Source organism: Neltuma alba, unplaced genomic scaffold, assembly GCF_004799145.2.
Source record: "Neltuma alba isolate B1F8T4 unplaced genomic scaffold, ASM479914v2 tig00012650_pilon, whole genome shotgun sequence".
In the NCBI taxonomy this organism is placed as follows: domain Eukaryota; kingdom Viridiplantae; phylum Streptophyta; class Magnoliopsida; order Fabales; family Fabaceae; genus Neltuma; species Neltuma alba.
The window spans coordinates 154,477-178,960 of record NW_021637085.1 but is presented as its reverse complement, the minus strand read 5'-3'; the positions used below and the strand labels follow the sequence as shown (position 1 = coordinate 178,960).

Below are 24,484 nucleotides of genomic sequence, written 5' to 3'. Positions count from 1 at the left end.
TTTTTTATATAGATGTATAATTTTATTTTTTATTTATTATTGTGTTGACTTTGTTTACATGAGGTATAATATATATTAAATGGGGATAAAGTTAAAAATTATTCAATTTTAAATGAAAATTAATAAAATTAAGTTTTTTTTAAAATATATAAAACATATTGAAACAGAGATATGAGTATATTACAATGGTTTGACCAAAAAAAAAAAATTACAATGGGAAGAGGTTGGCAAAGAAAAAGACGGGATATCATTTATTAACTAAAATTATTAAATCAAGGATAATTTTTTAATGACGTTACAAGAAGCAGCTTTTCGACCGCGAAGACATCACGGGAAGGTGCAAGAACGCATGTGAATGTAAATGTAATCACACTGTAATGCGAAACAGGGGAGTGCAGGCCCAAAAAAAAACAAAAAAAGAAACAGGGAAGGGGAAAAAAGACTGTATATATGTAAGCTCTCCGAATAATTAAAAAGAAAAAGAAAAAGAACTCTCGCTGTGGCTGTTCTGACCCAAACCCTTACCTATCTTGCTGTTGCCTCCTCGCGCTATCCCTCTGTCCTTCCGAGTCGTCCATTATTCTGTCTCATATCCAGCAATTCACAAACCCTACAGCTCTGTCCCCTTGATTCCTCTCAGACTTGAAGCTACTCTCCCGGCACCAATCCGAGCTCCATTTCACTCCTCTCGCCGCATTCAAGCTCAATCTCTCTCCTCACGGATCTCAGTCTCAGAATTTCAGCAATCTTGCACTCAGCAGCGATGGCTGACGGAAAGGTCAATCTTCCCGACGATCTCTTCTCGTCCAAAACTACCGATGGACACTTCTCTGTCAAAGGTAATTTTCTTCGTAAAACTGATTTTCGTCATCAAATCATATCTGTTGCAATCTTCATTGTAATATTTGCTTGTTCGATATTGTTTCTTGGTCTGGATCCGCTGAATCTAAATCAATCATGTATTATATGTATAAATCATATGGAGGACCTGTTTATTCCGGTTAGGTTGAATATTTGTATGGCTCTCCTATATGTATTTAGCCGGTTGACCTTTACCTTAGATTGAGGATTGAAGTGTCTCTCGATCTCTGTTAGCTTCGTTTTAGCTATCTCAGTGCGTTTAATGTCTTAAATTGGATTTGATGCATATATTATTTCATCGACGTGATGATTTATCAATTGTCATGGTTTGTCTGGGAGCTAGTTTGCTCTCATCTATTAAGGTGTGGACATTAATCTGGTCGTCTCTTATTTTGAAGTTTTATTCGCAGAGCTTACTATTCAGTTGTGTTCTTTTTTTTTTGGGGGGGGGGGGAGGGGTTTGCTATTGTCAGTATCAGGGAAGTCAGAATAATAGATTGATTTACGCGCTTCCATGTGTTGAGTTGATCGCGCTAGTTTTCCTGGCATTATGTAAACGCAAATGATGGCGTCTCTCTTGACATTTAAGTTTATTGGGTGAAGTCTATTGATATCGTCAATCCTATTTTTATTCTTTACCTGTTTGTTTGCGTGCTCAAACATTTGGGCTTTTGTATGGGTCAGATGAAGCATTGGGAGGGCATGGTGGGGAGAAAGGTGTTGTTGGTGTGCTTGATGATTTGAAAGGTACTTGTTAATCTTTGTGAAATCGTAATTTCTACTATAAATCAAACATTTTGTTGCATTTCTCTCATTATGTATATTAGGTAAAGATGATTAGTTGATGATTGATTTTGCTTTCAGATCAAGTGTCATCTGACAACAGCATACCCTTATCTCCACAATGGCTCTATTCCAAGCCCATTGACGCTAGGGTATCATCTACCAACACTGTGGTGGTATGCAACACCTGCGCTTTTGAATTAGCTGAAATTGTTTCTGAAGTTTGACTGCCTTTTCACTTAATTTATTTGCATGTTGAGGCTATATATTGCAATTAATTATTGTTCTGGAGTCTGAAGATCTGTTCTTGGGGTTGTGCAAATTCAAGCTTGTATGGAATTAATATTTACTACGCTCTGACTAAATGTTGTGGGAGTTTTTGAAATGTATCTCACCACCTTCTGCCTTTAATCTAGATTTATCAGTGGTAGTTGATATTCTTGTGAAGCTGAATTCCATAAGAGTAGCAGACCCGTGGTTGACAAAATTGATTTGATCATGCACATAATATTTGATCCCTCCCCCCTTCTCTCATAGTGTGTGAGTCAACGTGCGATAAATCTGTGGAAGGGAATTTGTCATGACCTTGGTGTATCGTGATAAATTTTGGGTTCAGTGATTATTGATTACAAATTTCTCGGGTTCTAGTGTGTTGTAAAACTTCACTCACTGGTAGTGTATCTGCACTTCGATTTTTCAAATTGGTAGATTCCTCCAGAGGATAATGGCGTTTCATGACTTAACAGTTTGACGAAATATTTATGAAATTGTGGTTAGGGCTAGTAGTATTGATTTGGATGCTCTTAATCATCATTGTTGGAGCTACCGTGCATTATTATTGTCTTCTCTTTTTTGTTGAGTGAAGAGTCTGCCATTCTCTAAACAAAAAAGGGGGAATCTAGACAGCTAAAAGGGCTTTCTATTTCATGGAGGAACAAGTACCATTCAAGAGTTCTCTGTCATGTTCTCTTACATTCTTATTGTTGTGCTGGATGTTTATTTTATTTATTTATTTATTTAGTTATTTCATTTCTTTACAGAATAATTTATTTTAGATTTATTCATTTTTTAAACTAGAAGTAGAGTGTTCCCCCCCCCCTGCTGCTAGTTTTGATAATATTAACACTGCTTTTGTGTATACCATGTCTAGTATCTTTTTAATTTTCATAATGTCTTGCAGCACCATGAAAATTAATAGAGTGATCGTCTGCTTGTTTCTTTGTTCCAGGGGAACGCTACTGATCCCATACTGAAAGATAGCTGGCGTTTGGACGGGTCTCAAGACAAGAAAGATTGGAGGAGGACTGTACCAGATGTTGACATTAGTCGCCGGTGGCGTGAAGAGGAGAGGGAAACAAGCTTACTTGGGAGAAGAGATCGCAGAAAAGAAGATCGTCGCCCAGAAATCACCTCAACGTCTGATAATAGAGCCTTGTCTTCTGACCGTTGGCATGATAGCCGGGGTTCAGGCCATGAGTCTCGAAGAGAGAACAAGTGGTCATCAAGATGGGGACCTGAAGATAAGGAGAAGGATTCACGAAGTGACAAAAGGAATGATATTGAGAAGGAAGATGTTCATGTTGAAAAACAATCCTTTGGTGTTATTAACCGGGCAGGTTCTGAACGTGAAACTGAATCTCGTGATAAATGGAGACCACGCCATCGAATGGAAGCACAAGCGGGTGCTGTGGCCACATATCGTGCTGCTCCTGGATTTGGCCTTGAGAAAGGACGTGCAGAGGCTTCCAATATGCGATTTGCCCCTGGGCGAGGAAGGGCCAATATCAATGGGAACCTACAAATTGGAAGACCTATCTCGGGCTCTCCTTTCGGGTCTGCACTTATGGATAAGAATAAGGTCGTATTGGGAAAGCCTAGCCTTAACTCTGATCTATATTCCTACCCTAGGGGTAAGCTCCTAGACATGTATCGTAAGCAAAAGGTTGATCTTACTGTTGACACCATGCCTGCTGGCATGGAGCATACACCAACAGTAACTCAGCTTGGCTCTGTAGAACCAATGGCTTTTGTTGCTCCAGCTTCTGAGGAAGAGGTATGTGGAAAGACTTACTGCTATCAATTTGATGAATTTTGAACATTGAAGGCATGGGAAAGCTTTTGCTGTGTCTCCCACTTAACTTTCATATGTGTGTACTTGAACAGCTGCCTAAAGTGTCACTAGCACTTGTACCATTGTTATTCTTAAGTTCTGTATGATGATTGCAGGCTGTCCTTAGAGATATATTGAAGGGGAAAATTATTAGCAGTGAAGTCTCAAGCTACTCCTTTAGAGGCAAGGATGGAGGGTCAAATGATGATACATCAGGTGATAAGTTATTTCTGTCAGTCCTGGTCAGTTAATTTAAACCTTTTTTTAGTCCCTTTTGGGGCATCGATAACCTGAACCTTGTTGATTGAGGCTCTGGTTTTCTTCAGGTATTGATGAAACTGGAAGAGAAGGAAAACTCACAACCTCAATTGGCATGGGAGGAGGGGTCATATCAGGATCTGATGTCATGAACAGTGCTGGTGAATTTATTGGTGGACCTTCAAATGCTGATGCCTCATTAAAAAATATTGGTGAGGAAATGATCTTATCCATCTCATTGTTTTAATCAGATGAAATTCCTTTTAGTTTCAATCAAACATTGTTTACAAGATCACTGTGCCCTTTCAGAAATCTTGACGTTTAAAGAAGGAAACCAGAAGCATAGACCAACAATTGATGTACATGGAAGAAATGAGAACTTTGCCAGCAGCACCGGAGAGGCTAGTGCCCCTGGTAACAATGTTTCCGATCCAGGAACTTGCCAGCAGAGACAAGCTTCTGCCCTTCACAACCATGCCAATCAGGATCTTATTGGGTCAGCTGCTGCTATAAGTATGAGTAGCAACCTGCCTAATGATTCTCGTTCTCTGTTTGAATTTTCATGTCTGCAGCAAACGCCAAGAATTAATGAGCAAGACATAAAACCTAATGAGAGGACACATTCAATTGAGATTGGTACCTCTTTGGAGGAGTTAAGTCTGTGCTATCTTGATCCTCAAGGAGTAATTCAAGGACCCTTTCTTGGGATTGACATCATTTTATGGTTTGAACAAGGCTTTTTTGGGACAGATTTACCAGTTCGATTGTCAAATGCTCCTGAAGGATCACCCTTTCGAGAACTTGGTGATGTTATGCCTCATCTTAAGCTAAAATCTGGATCCACTTCTGGGAGTAACCTGATTTCTCAATCAGAACCTTCCGATACAAGTGGAAGGAACCCAAAAGTAAATGCACATCCTGCTGACTATGACATGTCTCCCATTATAGATGATCAATCTTGGGTTTCGTCCCAAGCTGATGTTACCTTGAGTGTTGCTATTCATTCCCAAACGCCTAATCAAAGTTTCTGCTCTGAAACCAAGCTTTCAGATGATCAGTCTCAGTCCTTCACAAATTTTATTGACCAAGATGACAGTAAGTGATTGTTTTCTTGTTTGCCTTTACTATAGCCATTCATTAACTAATCTATGATCAATCTATGGATTTATGTTTGTAGTTTATGCATTTATTTCTAATCCCCATGCATATTTATTTCTCTATGTAGACATCTTATCCAAAATGGCTGGAAGGAGCAATGATAACTCTTTGACAAGGTCTGCTGAGATCCACACTTCATATACCCATCCTTCTGGCAAAATGGTTGCAACTGAAGTTTCAGGGAATGGTACGCATAAAGAGGCTGATAAATTGCATCCCTTTGGTCTACTGATGTCCGAGCTCATAGATGGTTCTCATTTAAGGCGTGCACAATCTTCCAATGTATCTTCGAGATTAGGTGAAGAGGGTCATCTCCTGGATCCGTTGCATGATAGAGGCGCACCTTTTGGTGATCAAGGCTCTCTTGGTGGTGTGGCTGGTCATCCTTCGTACAAGGATGCATGGTCTGATGAATATGGGATAAATCGGCAATTTAATAATGCCCATGTAGGTTCTTTAGAAGATCACTATTTGTCCCACATGGGACCAAAATTTAATAATTTTGATAGGGCAGAGAATCTCATGTTGCAGAAGCTGCAGAAGGAACGACTTCAACAGCAGAATAGTCTACCTTCTCATTTTGCTTCCCGTCATACCGTGCCGGACTTAGAGAGATTTCCAGGCCTTTCACTTTCTCAGAGCAGAAACACTAATGTTCAGCCGATGATCCAGAATTCAGGATCAGATTATGAACGTCTGATGGGACTTCAGATTGAACAGCAACGCCAGCTTGAGCTTCAACAACAGCATGAGATGCACCAACAACAGCTTCTCCAACAAATGAAATTGCAGCAGCAATCACAAGTTCAGCAATTGCTTCTTGAACAATTTATGCATCAGCAGATACCTGATCCTAATTTCAGGCAGTCAAAACTTGATCTTATGAGGGATGATCTGTTTGATCAGGTTCAATTGAGGAGGCAGGTATTGCATGACTTGCAGCAGAATCCTCATTCCTTAAGGCACCTTGATCCATCAGTGGAGCAGATTATCCAAGCAAATATTGGTCTCAATGCTGTCCAAGGGAGGCAATCTGACTTGTCAGATCTCTTGTTGCAAGCAAGGCATGGGAATATTTTACCCTCTGAACAACAGCTTCAGTTTCAGCAAGAACAGTTGCAAGCACAACAACTATCTATGGCACTGAGACAAAAGTTAGGATTGGAGGGTGAACAATTTGGAAGGTCGTGGCCAATCAATGAAACTGGACATTTACTACGAAATTCTTCAACCCATCAGCTTACTCCCTCAGCAGGCTTTAATTCTTCTGATATTCACAAAACGCAGCATGGACTCTTGGCAAAAGACGAACAGTTAAACTATCTAAGCAGGAATCTTGCTGAGCAGAACCATCGAGGTTTCTATGAGCCTAATTCTTTGATGTTTGAGAGATCTCCAACGGTTTCTGCTGGTGTTCCTGCAATGAATTTTGATAGTGTAAATGCTTCTGCCCAAAGAATGGACCTACAAGAACGACTTCGCTATATGCACCCATCTGATCAATTTAGTTCTTTACCCTCTCAGCATCTACAAGCATCTGATGAACTCTTTGCTCGTCACCCGGATGCATTTGAGAGTTCCCTTTCTGGTAACAATGGTCATCTGGAAAATAGTTGGACAGACCCACGGGTTCAACTACAGCATCTTGAAGCTGGGAGACACAGAATAGAGTTAGGGGGTACCATTCCATCAGCTAATCTAAACATGTCTGCATCTGCTGGAGCACGTGATGATAGCTCTGCACGAGGTTTAATGGATGTGCTTCATCAAAAACTGGGTCTTCAATCCACGCAATCATCAAATGCTGATCAGTGGCATCCTCTTTCATCAAGAAGTCAAGACAACTCTTGGCATGTCCACGATTCTAACTCAGTAAATTATCCTTTTGACCGTTCACAAGATCAGCAAATCCATTTGAATGATCCATTTGAAGAAAGGCCTGGAAGTGCCAATTCAACAGCTCAAATACCAGATCATCTTGTCATGCACGTGACTGACAATTTAAGGAACAATGAAAAATTGCCTACACAGTCTAGATCTGGATCTATAGTAGAAGAGCAATCGTTCTTATCAGCTAATAAAGATACTTTACATCCCAGTTACAGAAATCCACTCTTGATTGGTAAATCAACTATGGAAAAAGACTTGCTTGAGTTGGAGGCAAATAAGGGTCAGAGGCATGAGTTTCTAGGAGGAATGAAACCATCACTTTCTGGCATCACAGACTTGTCAGATCAATTAGAAAGCACCATGAGTTCTATGGAATTGCCCGCTACTGCCCAGAGCAGACATAGTTCACTATGCAGTGCAGGTAAACACCCCCCCCCCGGGTTGGTCTTCTTTGTCTTTTTCCCGCTGCGAATTTTAGTAATATTATGAATCTCACTTATCATTCTTGAGCATGAACACTGCAGGCACCGAAGGGGGCGCATACAATCGTGAGATGGGCTTGAGCAATTCACGCGGAGAGGAGATTCCTAATGACAGGTGATGTTCTGTGACTCTACAAAAGTGTTCCACATTCCAATTAAATCTAATTCAGTACCTGTTTTGACCGTCCACTGATTGACCACTAAGAATTGCATCCAATTTCTTTCTCTCCTGGAAAAAAAGGAACAAAAAATTGCATTGGATTCTGAAGTTCAAATTTTATATGATGCAAATCTTTATTGTTGTCCTTTTTCCAAGTGTGCTAATCCTTTTTTGGGGTATGTGGCTGTGTGATCTGGTCTAGTGACAAAAGTTTGATTGTGTCTTCATTACTGACAGGATGTCTCCTTCAACAAAAGTACTTGATAGTCATTTCCAAAAGCGCCCTCCTGTATCTCGCATTTTATCTTCCCCGGATGTCCAGTCAGACCAATCAGCTGTACCTCATGCCAGTGATGGTATTTGCCGTTGTTTTACTATTTTCTCCATTTCTTTTCTCATTATTAATACATGTAAAATTGAAATAATGAGTTCTGCATTAGGGAGACGAGAGCCTTCGGGAAACTCATCAATCAGTGCCGTGGCTGATGCTCAGACTTCTGGTAGAAAGGAGGTGCGATTTAGGAGGACTTCCTCTATTAGCGATGGTGTGATCTCTGAGACCTCATTTATAGACATGCTTAAAAAGCCAGTTCTTAATGAGATGGACGCAGCCAGTGGACCTGCTGGTGCAGATTCATCGGACGGGGGATCCCAAGCCGCTCGGAGCAGCAAAAAGAAGGGGAAAAAGGGGAAACAGATAGATCCTTCTCTTCTTGGTTTCAAGGTCTCTAGCAACCGGATCATGATGGGTGAGATTCAACGCCCAGAAGATTGACAGTTGCTTGTAGATTAGTCGTATAATTTTTTAAATTCTTTTCTTTTTTAAGCCCCCTTATATTTGGTAAAGCGGCGGGGTTGGATGTACAGTCCGCTAGAGCGTAGCCATCATTTTTTTTTGGCACATTTGGTTTTTGTTATTACAAAATAGGTAATAGGATTCGTTATTGAAAACCCATATGGCCTTGACTAGTGTGTACACTGTACAGTCATTCATGAGTGTATATACATGGGTCGATGACTTTTTCCTGTTTTGGGCGCATGAGCAATGCTTTAAGAGGCAAAGAGATAAATTTTTATTAGATGCGCTTTAATCTTTTTGTGCTTAATAAATCACCTCATTAAATTTAGGTTAGAGTATATTGTTACTTTTTTAATTTTTATATAAAGTTTTAATTTAGTTTTGTAACTTTAAAAAGTATATTTTTTATTTTTTGGTTTTAAAATTGTTAGCAAAGATAATGATATTGAGATTTTTTTGAAAGAAAAATGATAATATTAAGGACCTGTTTGGTTCTATTTTATTACAGGTGTGTAATGGTGAAAAAGATTGCACAGTGAAAAAGAGATTGCATGCTCTTTACTAAATTATTGACAGGGGAAACTTGCGAATGTTCGTTACAGGCTTGTAATCCTTTATAAAATGTCAATTTTGTCATTAATTATCTAAGTGAAAAGATACATTTGCTCTCCAATTTCAAATCATGCCATCCTAATGAATTCACAAAATCCCTAAAATACCATATGTGTCTTTTAATAAATTAAACTAAAAATCCATCAAGCGTCTTGAGCCTATAATCATAAACGGAGTTCAGCCGTAATTTCAAATGTTCAGAGATTTGCGCACTGGATGGTATGATTTAATGAGGCAAAAACTGAAAAACATTCATATTTGTCAGACAATATGTAGCAATTAAAGAATGCAGAGAGGCAGAGTTGAGGGAAAGAGGCGAGGGTAGGGTAGTGAGTAATAAACATGTGCAAAAGCGTTGAAGAAATTGGGGACGGATAGAGAGAGGGGGGAAGAGGTCGAGGGCATAAGACGGTGAGGTTCTAAGGAGAGGATAAAAATAGATGAAGGTAGAGAGATGAGACTGTATAACAAAAAACGCCCTGCTCATTCGTGCTCTCCGTGCTCATCCTCTGCCTGCGCGAGGGGAATGGATGCAGCGGATAGGATTTGTGGTAGGTTGAATTATTTTAAAGGGTAAAATTATTTTTTGTTATATATTTGTTTTAAACAATTATTAAAAAAATGATTCATTGCATGTTTTTTAGAAAGCATACCAAACACCATATATTTAATCAATATTGCATTGCACTGCAGGAGTGTAATGGAATTGAATCAAAAGAATCTAAGATTTTAAATATTAATGAAGTATTCTTAAATATTAACATGTTAAGTTTAAATTGCAAGACAATCAATATGATTTTAGGATTTAAAAACTCAAAATATATATTTTTAAATTAAGAATCAAATTAAAACGTTTTACGGAACAAATGCATATTTTTGCTTTCAATTTATTATATTAATATATATTTATAATTCATTGTTTGTTATTTTGTTGGTAAGTATATACTACCTCTGGTTTTAAATATAAGAGTTAGTTGACTAATTTAAAAAGATTAAGAAAATAAGTTAAATTAGTTATTTGTCATAAATAGATATTATCTTTTCTAAAATATCATTCTTAATTAAGTGTATTGGCTAGAACCATCATTATTAGAAGGATTATCTTGAGAAAAAAATACATAAATATGAGAGATAAAATGGATTAGGATCTTATATCTAGAATCAAAATAAAAGTAAAATGAAGTCTTATATTAAGAATTAGAGGTAGTATATTAAATGAGAGTGCTGAGTGCCTCTGCTGGAATCCGGAGTCTTTCATTCTAAGCCTGCCCACAGTTTTTTTTTTCAAAAAAAAAAAACAAGATCTTGTAAATAAGATAGAGATAGTACTTCCTCCGTTCCTTATTATAAGAGACATTTGATGTTTATAGCATGTTCCTGTATATAAGAAACACTTAAAAGTTGTCTCTATTTTTTTGTATTGATTTCCTATTTTACCTATATTTATTGTCTCCAACTCACACTTTCTCTCCTTTCCACTTCTATTTCTTTGAATAATTTATCATTGTTCTCTCTCATACTCTCTCTCCTTATTAATAAGGACTTTTTTGGAAAAAAAATTATATTTTTTACACATTGATTGTTCTTAACTAATTTTAACTGTTTTTTTTATCAACGTAATTCAGTTATTTGTCTCTTATAATAAGAAACAGAGGGAGTAATAATTTTGTAAAAAAACCTGCTCATAAGTCTAATTATCCGTGTGACCCAGTCTCGCGTACAACCGTCTCCTCATTGCAGAGCACAAGGAGCAAAGCCCACCTTATCGGCAAAACTGAGCACCTGTTCGTCCTCTCCGATCTCTAACTGCTCTCCACAGGCAGCTGAACACCTGTTTTACCAACGTCTCACTGGTTCTTTGACATTTCAATTTGAGCTAGGACCTGTTCAATAACTTTGTATAGTTCCTCTTGTTCTTTCACTTGTTGGTTTCTTCTTCACCTTCCTTGCGCCGCCGGTTAAACTGATTGCCCTGATATTACTCAATTTCTTTAATAATAATAACAACCATTCATATCCAACATGAATGACGTGAAAACCAAATGCCGATATAAAAGGGTCCGAGGATTCAATAAATTTAATTGGATTCCATATGATGAGAACTAATCATGACTATAGCATGGAAACTTCCGTGGGATGAATCATTCCCCATGCTCATGCATCTGGTATCATCTGAAGAAACTGTATTATTGACTGTGAACATGAAACAGAAGAAAGAGACGCTAGAAGTCCAGCCCGAATATCATTTAACGTCCAAGGTGACCTTTCTTTGACCCATTTCAAGTGCTCCAAGGCTATTGGAATCTCCCTTGCATCAGCTAAATATTTTATCAAAGTCAAATGCGATTCTGCGCCTTGTATTTCGGGACTAAGACTGCAAATAAACTTTGACGCAGTCATAAGATGTCCTGCATTGAAATTAACATTCAGCTGCTTAGCATGTTAGCTTGCAATATTTAAAGACACTATCAATTGTTCAGGTTGAGAATACCTTTACTGCAGAGGGATAACATAAACGTATTTAATATGTCTCTAGCAAGCGTAGTGTCTTGTTTGATAGACTGGTTGAAGAGCTCAAAAGCTGCTTCAAGCTTGGCTTCTTTGCAAAGTCCTTCGAGAAGAGACGTAAAAGTTGCAGCATCAGGTTCCAATTCTTTTCCCAACATGTGGTAAAATAACCTCTGAGCCTCTTCAATTTGTCCAACCTCACAAAATTTTCGTATAAGAATATTGTATGTCTTCAAATTCCCACAACACTGACTAGCAAACATCTCATCCCAGAGCTTTTTAGCAGGGCGCAGTAGATCCTGTTTACAACATGCTTCCATCAAAAAATTATAAGATGAGACATCGGGGACTATTCCTTTCTTCTTCATGTCCTGCAAAACTCCATAGCCTTCTTTAACTCTCCCAGCCCTGCATAAGATTGACAGCACCGCATTGTAACCCTCTAAATCTTTAAAACAGTTGTGACAATTCAAAACCTGGAATACCTCCAACAGCTCATCAAACTTGCCATGTTTACAGAGACTCCTACCCAAATTACTCACAGTCAAAAGAGATGGGAATTTCTCTTTTCCAACCATGAAGTTGAAAAACATAATTGCCGAATCAGGATCAATGGTTGAAACAGACCCTATCAATATATTGAGAACGTCATCCTCAATAGGAAAATTACCACCAACAATTATTTCCCCCAACTCTTTTGCTTCAGAGATCAGCCTCTCTAAGATCAGGGCAAGAATTGTGTCCTTGTAATCATTAGCCCTTGGAGCCACTCCTAATTTCCTCTTCTTTTTCAGGACCTTTTCCTCATCAGCCACATTTCCCATCGATTGAAATGCTACCGCAACAATTCTATACGCCATAAAATCAGATTTCCATCCCCTGTTCCTCAGTTCATCCAGCATCCAGAAAGCCTCAGACACCATAGATGCATGACAGAGCCCATGGATGATAAGAACAGCTACCACAGAACCATTAATGCCCGAACTGCATTTTTGAACCTCATCTAGTATGCTCAATACTTTCTTCAACTCACCCACTTTACAGAGCCTCCATATAAAGACCCCAAAACCAAGTGTACTTAAAGGGATGCTTTTCCGAGTCATTTCCCCAAACACTTTCTCTGCACTATCCAAGTACCCATCAGATGCCAGAGCAGCCAAGAGCGAGTTACATGTCTCGCTTCCAATTTCCGGAACAAGATACGATACTTGGCCAAAAAGTAGAAAAGCATTGTGGATCTTCTTCCCAACGATCTGGGAAGCAATTATGGAGCGATAAACAGAAGGGTCAACGGAAAATTTCAGGTCTTGGATCTGTTTCAAGAGGGAATCAATGGCACTGAATTGACGGGAAAGAGAGAGGGATTTGAGAATGGATTGGTAGGTGATGGGAGTGTGGGCGAAGCCAGGCTGCTGGGAAGCCCAGTTGAAGAATCCCAAAGCGAGCGAATGGTGATTGAGAAGGAAGGGATCGATGACAGCGGCGACGAGTGAGGGAGAGAGAAGACTGCGGCAACCGAGTTTGTGGAGGGTGTGCTCCAGAGAAGGACTCCATGAACGCGTTGGCCTGGTGTGGTTTGAGGCGGAGATCAGAGCTCTGCTTATTCGAACAGCCAAATCTGCTGCTGCCTGGGGTTTCATCAAACGGATGGTGACCCTCCCCAATTTTCGAAGATGACGTTGTTAAATACTCCCTCTTTCAAAATTTCCCTCTGTTTTCTCGGATGGTCTTCCAACATGTTGCTCCAAGTGAATCGGTTTTGTTTTGTGAATAACTAAGTAATCATGAAAGTGTTCATTACTGTGCAAATTAGTTTGTTGTGTCTTATATCTAAAGTCTGAATAATAAATACTATATCTCAAATTCTTAATATAAGAGTTAATTGATTAATTTAAGTAGATTAAAAAATTAGTTATGTTAGTTATTTGTAATAAATAGATGTTGTAGTGTATTAACTAGAACTACTATTATTATAAACACTATATGAGAAAAAAAAAATATAAGAAACAAACTAAATTAAAACTAAAATAAAAATCAAGCTAGGTGAGGTATTACCTACAACAATAAACCTAGACAGGATTGTGGGAAACTGTGAATCACACATTGACATCCCCTGTCGAGAAAAAACAGACTAGCGTGAATGTTTGTGGATATGCATATACACACACATTTAAGCATAAATAGATTAGACCGAGCCAAAACCGACTGGTTGAATAGAATTCTAGATCTACTCATTTTAAGTTGAAGCTGGTTGAGTTGGACTTAACTACGTTGAAGCTGGTTTAGTTGAATTTAACCTAGCTTCTTCCAGACTAAAAATGAGATTTCTTACTCTTGAAAAGAAGGCCAATTCTTCAATTAAATATCTTGAAAAACTCAAATCCACTTGATTATGTTTGTTATAGCCAATTATTCGATCAAATCTTGATATTTGTATATTTTTTTCACATTTCATTTACTTAAATATAACGGGCTGTAATTATATTCACGATAGTCCTAAGTTTTGAAATTTAATTGAAAAATTGGTGATAATATAGACAAGGCTTAGCAAAACATGCATATCAACGTCACTGTCAATAATTTTTTCTCCCGCCTTTGCCCCAACGAGATTCACTCGATTTTTGCTCAGTTTTGAAGCCCTCCCTCTTTAATTTTCCATTCATGGAGTTAACCACAACTACAAGCACAGAATCGTCTGAACACCCATATCCGAAAATGACACTGTTGTATTCCCCTAGACAACCATTACAACTTTCTGGGGGCAGATCACAATTAAGTTCGATTTCTAAGTAGGAAACACGGTATATAATGCTATACACAGATATTTACACATGTATACATCTTTCCCACCATTATATACATATTTACATCCTTCTCACCAAATTTATCTAAGACTACTCTTTGCTCCATATGTACAACCTAAAGTTTTCTTCTTCATTAACCTCTGATAATCTAGATTACTCCACGTACGCAAGAGCCATGTAACGTACTTTGTACATTCATATACACAAGACTATGTGCAGGATGAATTTACCCGCCCCTCTTCACTTTGCTGGGAGGAAGATGCATATTTACCATGTCATTGACATCTACATTTGCTTTGACTGGGCTGATGATGATTAATGCTGAGAATATAGGAAGATAAGACTTAAGAATAAGATCTGATCAACTTAAAATTCTGAAAAGATCGAGCTTTAAAGAAATTCCCGAAGAGGAATCCGAACGTAGTCTGATGAGGGGCCTTCGGTGGAAGAGTGGAGTCGTGTTTCACCCGAAGTGCTGTCTGGCCGATCTGCCTGCGAATTGAATCGATGATCTTGGGGTCAACTGGGTTACCGGTGACATCAGTGACATAGAAAGTGTCTTTGGCCTTTCCTCCTTCTGTTGATATTTCTGCTCTCTTGATGCATAAACTGTTCTCCCGGAATATCCTCGTTATCTCTGAAAGGAGTCCTACACGATCTTCTGTGCATAACTCCAGCTCCATCCCCTGCACACGGACATTTTACTTCGCCATATAATATAACCGAAAAGGAACTGTTAGAAGTACAGGCTCATGGCGGTTGACACACACCTCAGATACTCGCCTTTCAATGGCTGCTTCAAGACACTGTACAAGACGTTCTCGCTCAGCCTCTGAGCTTATAGGATGACCGTCAACATGTCGAATGTAAAACTCCTAGATAAGAGAGGAAGAAGTTTCATCAAGATTAAAAAAAGGGTAAGAAAGGGAAGTTGAAAATGAATCCCAAGTGGGTCTAACCTGATAGGCTTCTGTACCATCTGTGCGGACCACACCGTGAAAAACTACATACTGCATATCTGTTAAGGTGCAAACAATATCAAACAACAGTTTGGGCCTATCTTTTCCCCTCATGGTAACAACAGTGTAGTCTTTCTCAATGCAATCTAACACGGTTACATGGGGAAATGAGCTCCTATCTCTGATTTCCCCTTTTCCTGCTTTTTCAACCCTTTCATAGTCCCTGTCAGCAAACATAATCTGATGCAACCTTCTGTCCCTATTTGTAATTCCAGGCGGTGAAAGTGTTGTTCGTGCTGTCTTCAGATCACTGTCCCCCCTAAGGACATTGCAAAGCAAGTCCCTTATTGTAGAGAGACGGGAAGAATCCTTGATAGCACGCCCACTGCAATCATCAGTCACATGGACTACAGCTGCAGCCCTGGTATTATGTGTCCATATCTCGGCATTTACAACATTACAGTGCAGGTCTGCAAGAACTGCACAAACTTCAGACAGTAAACCAGGCCTGTCTGTGCCCGTGAGTTCAATTGAGGTGTGCTCTTCAGAAGGAACGACCCCAACAGACCCTCTCAATGAAGGCACAAATCCGGGATTGTTTTCAAGTTTCTGCAGATTGGGAAAGTAAAATATCAGTAACTACATGAACTTTAGACAGTCAAACATCAAGGGACTAAATATATTATTGATAAAAGGTATGAGAGTATTTATCATCCGACCCAAAGGAAGAATTTAAGCAAGCGTATGCATGTTTCAGACTTCAGAGTCCAGAAACCAGTGTCTCCCAGAAGAATCCAGAAAATTCATGGTACTTTCAATATCAGAGTTCAGAAAAGCAGATTACTGAAGAGGATCATATTTAACATAGGAAAACATTAAAGGAACAGTTTTCTCCTCCGTTTTACTTGACCTAGTAGATAGCTCATGCAATCAGCCAACGATAGAGTGCTGCTTAATTGGGTTGAGGATTTCTTTTTTATTTTTCGGTTTTTTATGCAGAAAGAGCAGAGATCCATTCTCAGATACCAAGGAAACGGTAACAACTTACATAAAATGGAACAGCTAAATTTAAATAAAGTCAAGTCTCTGAGTCCCTACCCTTTGAATGTAATCAATGACTTCCCTATCTCTGATTTTGTTTCCATTGTGATCAATCACGTTAAACACTGAAAACATAAAGCAGAGCAGTTAGTTACTAATCTGATAATGATAACAACAAAAATTCAAGCCTTTTACATTTTAACCTCTCTCTGGTGAAAGAGAAGATTACCATCCATGAACCACACCCCATCAGATGAGATGTAGGCTTTCCTTATTATAAGGTTGAGATCCGTCAGAACTTGGACAACATCGAGGAGAATCCCGTGTTTGTTAACACTATCAACCTGAAAAAATTATTCAAATCATACTAAGATAATACTACAAAATTAATCTGGTAGACTCAAAATTTTGAATTTCATCTCCGCACAGATTTGGGGGGAAACGGAAGAAAGGGAAAAGTAAAATGTAACAAAGGATTCTACAACTCCATGCCAATCGAATTTTGTGAAGCCTAAACACAAAAGAAAACAAGCTTTACCTTGATAACGGTGGCGTCTTGACTAGCGTCGTTGTCGATTACAACCCTGCATGAAGCAGGCACAACAAGAGTTAGTGGCGGCCAGTCCCTCCATCATCAATACACATACGAACTCTTGAATAGGAATATAAAACGTAGACATAATAAATATAAGTACGGCCACTTGCAAGTAATCAACCCAAAACGGTCATTAGAATCCCAAATTTTAAGAACGTTGAATACAAATGGAGCAGAAATACAGAAATCGTTTTGAAACTGGACAGACTAAATCCACGAGAACTGGAAAAGAACCATTAAGCAAATCTCTAACAGACTTCTTTGTGTTTTTTCACTTTTTTTGAGGGCAGGGGAATAAGAACCGGAGCGAAACTCCATTTGAAAATTAAAACCACGGTTGCAAAATATAAGGGAAAAACGAAAAGAACAAACAGACTCCTCAATCCCTAAGACAGTCCCAAATTTGTTGGTGGCGACTCCGACGGTCCCCTGAGAACATATAGAACAACCAATATACTTGTCCAAAAAGCGAAGTAAAAACTCGTACAAATTAAACATAAATACCTTGGGGGATTCATACGCCAGATAAGCTTTGCATATTCATCTTCCATTTCTGAAAAATTTAAGAAATACGTACACCAAAAAACTGTTGGGAAATCTCGGAGCAGGCTCGGCAGTTTTAGTACCTCGCCAGAAATAACATACTTGTTCAGGGGAAGATAAGAAAAAGAGAAACTCGGCTCGAATCAGAAAATACTGCAAGTATAGGAGCCCTCGCCCCGCTCCTCCAAAAAGCACGGAAATGCCAGAGAGATAAAAGGGAGTGAACGAGGAAAAGGTACTATATAAGAGGGAAAGCTTAATAGACGAAGGAAGAGACCCTGATTGTGTAGAGAATCCGCGGAGGAATGTGGACTGTTCTGTGTGACGTGGCAGGCGGTGATTGGGGTTAGAGTATCCGCTCATGTCTTTTGACCTTTTCGGGCCTCACTCGATTTTCTGGTATCAACTCGTACGGAGACGAGTTTCTCTCGATCAGCAAGTGAAAGAATTGGCGGTCGATGACGTGTCTCTACACGTGTCGCCTCCACAATCGGGCTTAGATCTGCCGCTATTATTGCCGGCAATCTTAGCTTCATCGCTTCACCGACTGAATTTCCGCCCGCTTACTCGCACCCGTCCTCAACTTATTGAGGGGAATCCCCCCCCCCCCCGGGGGGATCGCTGGCCAAAAGAGTGAAATAAATTACGCTTCATTTTTATCCTTTAATCGCCGAAGCTAGTTTTAGGTGACAGTTTGATGTGATTTGGGATCAAGAGATCTTGGCTTGTCATGTTTAAATAACTTTCTAATGATAATTAAATGTATTGTAAAGAATCTAGAATAAGTTTTAATATTTACAGGTTACTTTTTAAACTGTCCTATTAAGAGAAATTTTGTTAGAAAGTATTCTTCAATAGAAATAACTATAAGAGCATTTTTAAAAAATCCAATGCACAATATTTTTATAAATAATTAATTTAACTATTTTTTAATCTTTATAAAACAACTATCGAATAACGAGTATTATCATTTTAGGTTTTACATAAAATATAGTGATAATAATGATTCATTGCACTAAGTCAAGATAAAATTTCTTTGGTTGTCATGTGAGTGAACAGTGGAGGAACGTCGGCTAGAAGAGAGAGGGAGAGGCGATGTGATTTAAATGGAGGGGAGGCAGAGGCACAATGGAAAAGGAACGAGCTGGCGATGAGGTAAGAGGCGGATTTGTAAAGAGAAGAGCAACGAGGATGGGTCACGTGGGAAGCGATTGGTGGGGGCTGTGTGAGCAAAAACATACATTGCACAGTGAGGAATATGAGTAAGATAAGAAAGTATGAAAGCAATAAATTGGATACAATGAGAGGGTAAAAAACCTTATCTCAAATGACCAATTTGGAAAATGACGGAAACTAAAGAGTGATAGGGAAGCCGTCAACGTGGTGTTCCCCGGTGTACCAATTCTGGATATCCCGTCCACATCCTCCTCCCTATTTTCCATCCCCACTCCGCTTCATCACATTAAATTAAATAAAATAAAATTGTCCATTTGCAGGGGTGGAAAGAAAACACACACGGAAAATTGAAAATTGTATGAGGTAATTAAGTCCAACATGCGAGGCCTGCGTGACACGGCGCACAATGTTGATCTCTGGGGATTTGCTGGGCCTAAGTGGGGTTTGTGTTGACTTTTACGAGGGAATCCACAGTCTGGATGGGATATTCTTTCGGAAGAATCTCAGCAAATATCTCCTCCCGACCTCCCCCCGGGAAGGAAAAAAAAAAAAAGTATTGCCTTTTTTTCTTTTTTAAAATTGTTCGAGGGGATAGGACGTGGGGCGTGTTTGGTTGCTAGGACAGTGACGGTGCGTGGAAGTTGGAGGAAGGAATAAATTAAAGAGGACTCTGTCTTGCGATCATGGGCCCCCATATTCCCATGCCCAGCATAGTCTCCGATTCCCTCCTATATTTATTTTTATATTTACATATACTACTCACATAATAACTAATAATGCGTACAGGTGGCCTTCCTTCCCTTCCGCTGCTTACCATTCCAAGCCCCACCCTTTTTTCTTTTTAAACATCACCAAAGATGAGGACGCACTTCCCAAGAGTCAGATATTTGAAGGCGGGATTTTTTCTATGGCAGTGGGGATCCTTCTTTCCAAATATTACAATAAGAGATTAATTTGAATAAATTAAAAAAAATTAAATTAAATTATAATAAAATTTTTTAAAAAAATTGTTTTTTTAACTATAATTATATTATTGTTAATTCTTGAGAATTGAAGTTTTAGATCTATAACTGAAATAAAAATAAAAAAACGACTTTATATATTAAGGATTGGAGGCGGTATATAAGTATTACTTTATTCATATTTACAAGTCATTTGTAAAGAAAAAAAATTATTTTTATAATTAATGATAATTTTTAAATTTTATTCCTGTTAAGTTAATAAATACAGAAGGAGCTAAAATAAATAGATGAGAAAAAATATAAATATATTTTTAATACCCTTCATTTAGTAAGGATAAATATGAAAAAGTATCAATTTAATGTATTTTTAGCGCACAAGTAACTCGTTATAAATAAAAACGGAGTGATTTTGTTTTTTTGCGAAAATTTTCCCCCAAAATATTTTAGCGAAGAGAATGGACTGTGATTTTATCTGGAGCCATTGGACACGATCCTCATAATTCAATGCGCACTCGCCATCCGCGAAGATCACGATTTAATTATCCAGCCACTGACATCTCCCCAGAAAGGGACACGTCGCCTCGCCTACGTGTCTGTGCCACATCATCACCACCCCCTACTCCCCCTGACGCGCACACTCATACTGACGTAAATTACTATAATACCCATGAGATCCTCTCTCATATCTTGTCTGCAAGTACGCCCTGTAATCTTTTGCACGGCATACAAATAATTAAATTTCGTCAATCAAAACCTGCTCAAAGCTAATAAACTAATGAAAAATACAACTTGTTTTTAAGAAGGGAGAATGGGTGAATGAGTAATTAATACAAAGATTTTTTTTTTGCCAACAATACAGTGAAATTAATCAATAGGAGGAAATTTAAAAAGTGTACTTAAAATTCCAGACAAGTTCTTAACATCTCCTATAAATAGTAAATAGAAGCATGTTATTTCTTCCAAACAAAAATTCTATTGTATATGTGACAGAAGGAAGTATTTTTTATTAGCTGCTTTATAAGCTTGTAATAGTGATTTAGAAAAAACATGTCATATTTCTTATAATGAACTAACTTACTTAACTTTTTTAATTTAATCAAATTAGTTAAATAGGTATTATATTAAAGACCATAAAAATACTTTCATATATGTCTTGTATTGACAAAAGTGATATGAAGATGTTCACGGTATGGAAATTGATACTCTTTGATCCATGTTATAAAAACGCATTCAATCATCTCACTAAAATTAAAAAAAAAAAGCGGCTGGTCCATTAAATTTTTTCAGGAGTATAAAAAATATAAGTTTATCTATGTCTAAAATTTTGAATTCATCTTGAGAAAAAAAGGAAAATTGCATCAAATTTGAAATATGAGTAACGTTGTAAAATGTATTTAATATCTCATCAAGTAATTTATAATAATAATAATGAGTGTGTTATGTGATTGATGAAAAAAAAAGAATTACTTCACAGTTTTAATAACCCAACTAGCCTTCAACAATTTACAATACATTTAATTCAGTTTAAAATAAATCATATTTAATGCTGGAGGGAGTATACGTGTACACAGAGAGAGAGAGAGAGGACAATATAGAAAGAGTGAAGGAATTTGATTTAATAAGAGATTTATAATTAAGAAATTGAAAAAGGGAAAAGGAAAAGGAAAGTGGGAAGTGGGAAGGCGCACATGGCTTGGAGATGAGGTGTAAGTTGGGGGATAGAATAAGAAAGTAAGAAACAGAATTAAGAATTAAAAATGCGTTAGGACTTAAGAACAACATGTGTTGGATCTAACAAACTGGGGCGGCGGGCTTATCTATCAATCATCAAAAAGGGGCCTTCCCTATTCTGCCGCATCCTCCCTCCCTCCTACTTGCTTCCTGCCTCTGCTTTCGAATAACATGTGGCTCTCCCACTTTTCTTCTGATTCCCTTCACATTTCTTCCCCACTCACCCACTTCCCCTTATTCTCATTCCCCTCTTCATTCTCTCATCACACTTGCGTCATCCCATTTCCCCAGCCTTCGTCCAGTAGGTACCATATTTCTTTATTCCAATCTAAACCACCATATATTCTCCTACAATCACTCTCCAAAATCAACTCAGTATCTCTGGAGACTTGAAATACTTACCAGCAGGTACAATGTTTAGTGTCACTGATTCCTAATCTATTCACGCACAGCTGGTCCTTCCTTCTGTTGTCTATTGGCCAGATTCCAACTTTAATTTAAAGGTTCAGCGTTTGGGAGCCTTTATTCTTTTATGTATATTATATTGACATGACAGTTTTATATTTTAAGCACTGTTTGGTTAGACAGAAGAGGAAAGATTCTTTTTCTCTCCTGCCAAGATCAAGATGGGTATCTCTTGTATTTTTGCTGCTATCAGCTGATCATAATTATTTCTTTATCTGGAACCAGACCGCACGCAAAATTCAGATATTTTTAAATAATAATAATAATAATCTTACCTGATACGCATGCTAAGTTACCGATAAAGAAGTCTGTCAACTTACTGTATCGTTCTGCTTCTTTTTAGTAGTATTACAAAATTATATTTGCTCTATAATCTTTATAAATACGAACCCGACCTTGAGCTATCAAGCACAGATGCAATATGTGATTCACGACGTACTTGAATAAGATTCATCAACACACGTCTCCATTCTTATTATCTGTAGGCATAATATGTGAATGGTATATATCTGACGTGAAGAGATTTGGTCGAGATTTGGATAAAGAATATGTACTTTCTTATCTCAAATCCTTGTAAGACCGAACTAGCTGACGTTGTTCTCAAGTTTCTTATCTAACTTCACTTTTCTTGGATTTACGCATCAACTCGCTGATATTAATGGGCTTGGTCTGAACCTTTTCTTTACTGACATTTCCAATCCAGACGAGAGCCTAGTTGGGCTTGAGCCCAATCTGCGCATGACATTTTAGTCCTAACTTCGTTTTTCAAGCCGTTCTTTTAGACCAACTTCAATCCAGTAATCCGATGCCGATTAAGAAAGCAGACATGTACTTGATTTAACACATGGAAAAACAAAAACTTTCTCTCAAGTGTTGGATCGTGTAATAGGTAAGAACCGTTATTTTTAATTCCAGAAGGCTGCAGATATATCTTTTTATCGTCCACTTTTCATGCTTGCGTTTGCGTGAGCCTCTCAGTAACTCTAATTGCCCATGTCTCTCTGGGAGATGGGTTAGAATAATGAATGTGCTACGACTCAAAAATGAGCAGCAAAGAACCGCATTTAATTGTTTAACTCTTCTCAGAGGGGTCAAGGGTATACTTTTTCATGCATATTGATGCTTCCTTTTCGCTTTTTCAGCGTGTGAGATGATCATTATGCGCTGAACCAACTTCATTTTTATATTACATACTGACGACAACTGTTTTTTTTCCCCTTCCTATCACTTTGGCTTTGTTGGCTTTCATTGCATGGTGTTACCTTTGTTTTCTTGACCTTAAAGCTCTCTCTCTCTTTCCTGACTTTTTTAACATGTGGTTTTTTTTTTTTTGTTTTCCAAAACCTAAACTAGGAGAGGTTGGCACGACAAGGAGGCTTATGCATGCATGTGATACAAGGCAGACACAACAGTTTCACACGCGTGAAAGTGGCCGGAGAGCAGAAAGATATGGCGAGCATTGGATACCCAATCAAGTTAAAGGGATAAGAGAATCTTGTAAGGTTTTTCTCTTGTTTCGCTTGAAATATGAAAAAACATCTATGGACCGGAAACATGAAATCCAATTCCATTTTGAATATAGAGTTAGATTATGGTGGGTCACTATCAGACACATACGTGATGTACCAACTCAGTGTGAGCCTATGCAGTAAGAGCTAGCTGTTACTAATTTACTGCTTGCTCTTTCACCATCACAGTACATATGAAGTTTTGCAGAGGAAGTGAGGATGCAAGTCTGGTCGCTGTAGCCATATCATCACGAACGACATGGGTGGTGCAATTCAATGGCGTACAGGGCCTACTGAAAAAGACGGCACGCCCAAATAAAGAAAACACAGTTGAAAGCTTTTTTTTTTTTTTTGGTCCAAAAACACAGTTGAAAGCTTAAAGTTGAAGATTGATACACATGGCGGTCAAATTTTTGCAAAGAACCTCCACCTCAAGAACCCTTTTCTAGGCTGGCATGCAATGATGGTGTCTGATGCATTTTTAATTCTTGAACCTTTTTCCACTAGATTTCTTGGCTATTCTCAAGATCAATTTAAACTTCAGAAACACTTTCCTATTTTGAAAAAGTTGGATGTGTGCATGCTGTGTATTTCACGAAAAGAGGCTGTTGGTAATAATGATAGGAGTTGGTGGATGCGTAAGTGAAGGTGTTGGCATAAATTTCAAGCTCAGTGAGATTGGGATGACAAGAAATGAAGACCCTCACAGAACTATTAACACTGTCATAGTCGGTGACCAGAATAGTAAGCCCTTCACGAACCAAGAGACTGATCGTAGTAATGATAAGAGATATCTAATGTACTCGACACAGAATTAAGTCTTGGTTGGTGACTCCTCTAATTGCCAACAGTTCTTCGCATGGAGACTGAGCAGGTTGCAAGAGAAATGACACATGGTGACTAGATATGAGAAGAGACGATAATAACAAGTCTTATCTCATTAGTTCGGTTACATAAATTACAGTACAACATTGTGTTCTATCAAAAACTAGATTCTTGAAATTATGAGGAATTGAGAATTGAGAAATATTTAAAATTACTGGTCTGTTATTACGTGGAACAACAATAAATCAGGAGAA

The 24,484-nt window shown here is 38.2% G+C and overlaps 3 protein-coding genes across 3 annotated transcripts; 1 reads left to right on the top strand and 2 right to left on the bottom strand.

The window, feature by feature from the left end:
* The first annotated feature begins 513 nt into the window (after positions 1–513).
* Positions 514–8,748, top strand: LOC114729617 (uncharacterized). The gene is made up of 11 exons (XM_028916649.1): positions 514–839; positions 1,546–1,608; positions 1,726–1,820; positions 2,873–3,697; positions 3,871–3,970; positions 4,081–4,224; positions 4,322–5,107; positions 5,238–7,481; positions 7,585–7,657; positions 7,940–8,058; positions 8,143–8,748. Exons 1-11 carry the CDS (start codon positions 764–766, stop codon positions 8,475–8,477), a joined length of 4,860 nt encoding a protein of 1,619 aa, XP_028772482.1. The 5' UTR covers positions 514–763; the 3' UTR covers positions 8,478–8,748.
* Positions 8,749–11,049: 2,301 nt separating this feature from the next.
* LOC114729622 (pentatricopeptide repeat-containing protein At5g14080) lies at positions 11,050–13,279 on the bottom strand. The gene is made up of 2 exons (XM_028916654.1): positions 11,605–13,279; positions 11,050–11,521 (listed from the first exon to the last, which is right to left on the bottom strand). The coding sequence occupies exons 1-2, from the start codon at positions 13,259–13,261 to the stop codon at positions 11,268–11,270; spliced, it is 1,911 nt and encodes a 636-aa protein (XP_028772487.1). The 5' UTR covers positions 13,262–13,279; the 3' UTR covers positions 11,050–11,267.
* A 1,050-nt stretch (positions 13,280–14,329) lies between these two features.
* LOC114729623 (ACT domain-containing protein ACR6-like) lies at positions 14,330–17,758 on the bottom strand. The gene is made up of 7 exons (XM_028916655.1): positions 17,525–17,758; positions 16,964–17,009; positions 16,655–16,769; positions 16,483–16,550; positions 15,385–15,993; positions 15,196–15,300; positions 14,330–15,111 (listed from the first exon to the last, which is right to left on the bottom strand). The coding sequence occupies exons 1-7, from the start codon at positions 17,569–17,571 to the stop codon at positions 14,770–14,772; spliced, it is 1,332 nt and encodes a 443-aa protein (XP_028772488.1). The 5' UTR covers positions 17,572–17,758; the 3' UTR covers positions 14,330–14,769.
* Positions 17,759–24,484: the final 6,726 nt, after the last annotated feature.

Coding starts and splice junctions, on each gene's coding strand:
- LOC114729622 (XM_028916654.1), bottom strand. CDS start 13,261: ATGAAACCCCAGGCAGCAGCAGATTTGGCTGTTCGAATAAGCAGAGCT. Junction 11,522..11,604: donor GTTATCCCTCTGCAGTAAAG/GTATTCTCAACC, acceptor ATTTCAATGCAG/GACATCTTATGACTGCGTCA.
- LOC114729623 (XM_028916655.1), bottom strand. CDS start 17,571: ATGGAAGATGAATATGCAAAGCTTATCTGGCGTATGAATCCCCCAAG. Junction 16,770..16,963: donor AAGACGCCACCGTTATCAAG/GTAAAGCTTGTT, acceptor TAATTTTTTCAG/GTTGATAGTGTTAACAAACA. Junction 15,994..16,482: donor TCATTGATTACATTCAAAGG/GTAGGGACTCAG, acceptor CCCAATCTGCAG/AAACTTGAAAACAATCCCGG.
- LOC114729617 (XM_028916649.1), top strand. CDS start 764: ATGGCTGACGGAAAGGTCAATCTTCCCGACGATCTCTTCTCGTCCAAA. Junction 5,108..5,237: donor TTTTATTGACCAAGATGACA/GTAAGTGATTGT, acceptor TTCTCTATGTAG/ACATCTTATCCAAAATGGCT. Junction 7,482..7,584: donor TAGTTCACTATGCAGTGCAG/GTAAACACCCCC, acceptor TGAACACTGCAG/GCACCGAAGGGGGCGCATAC.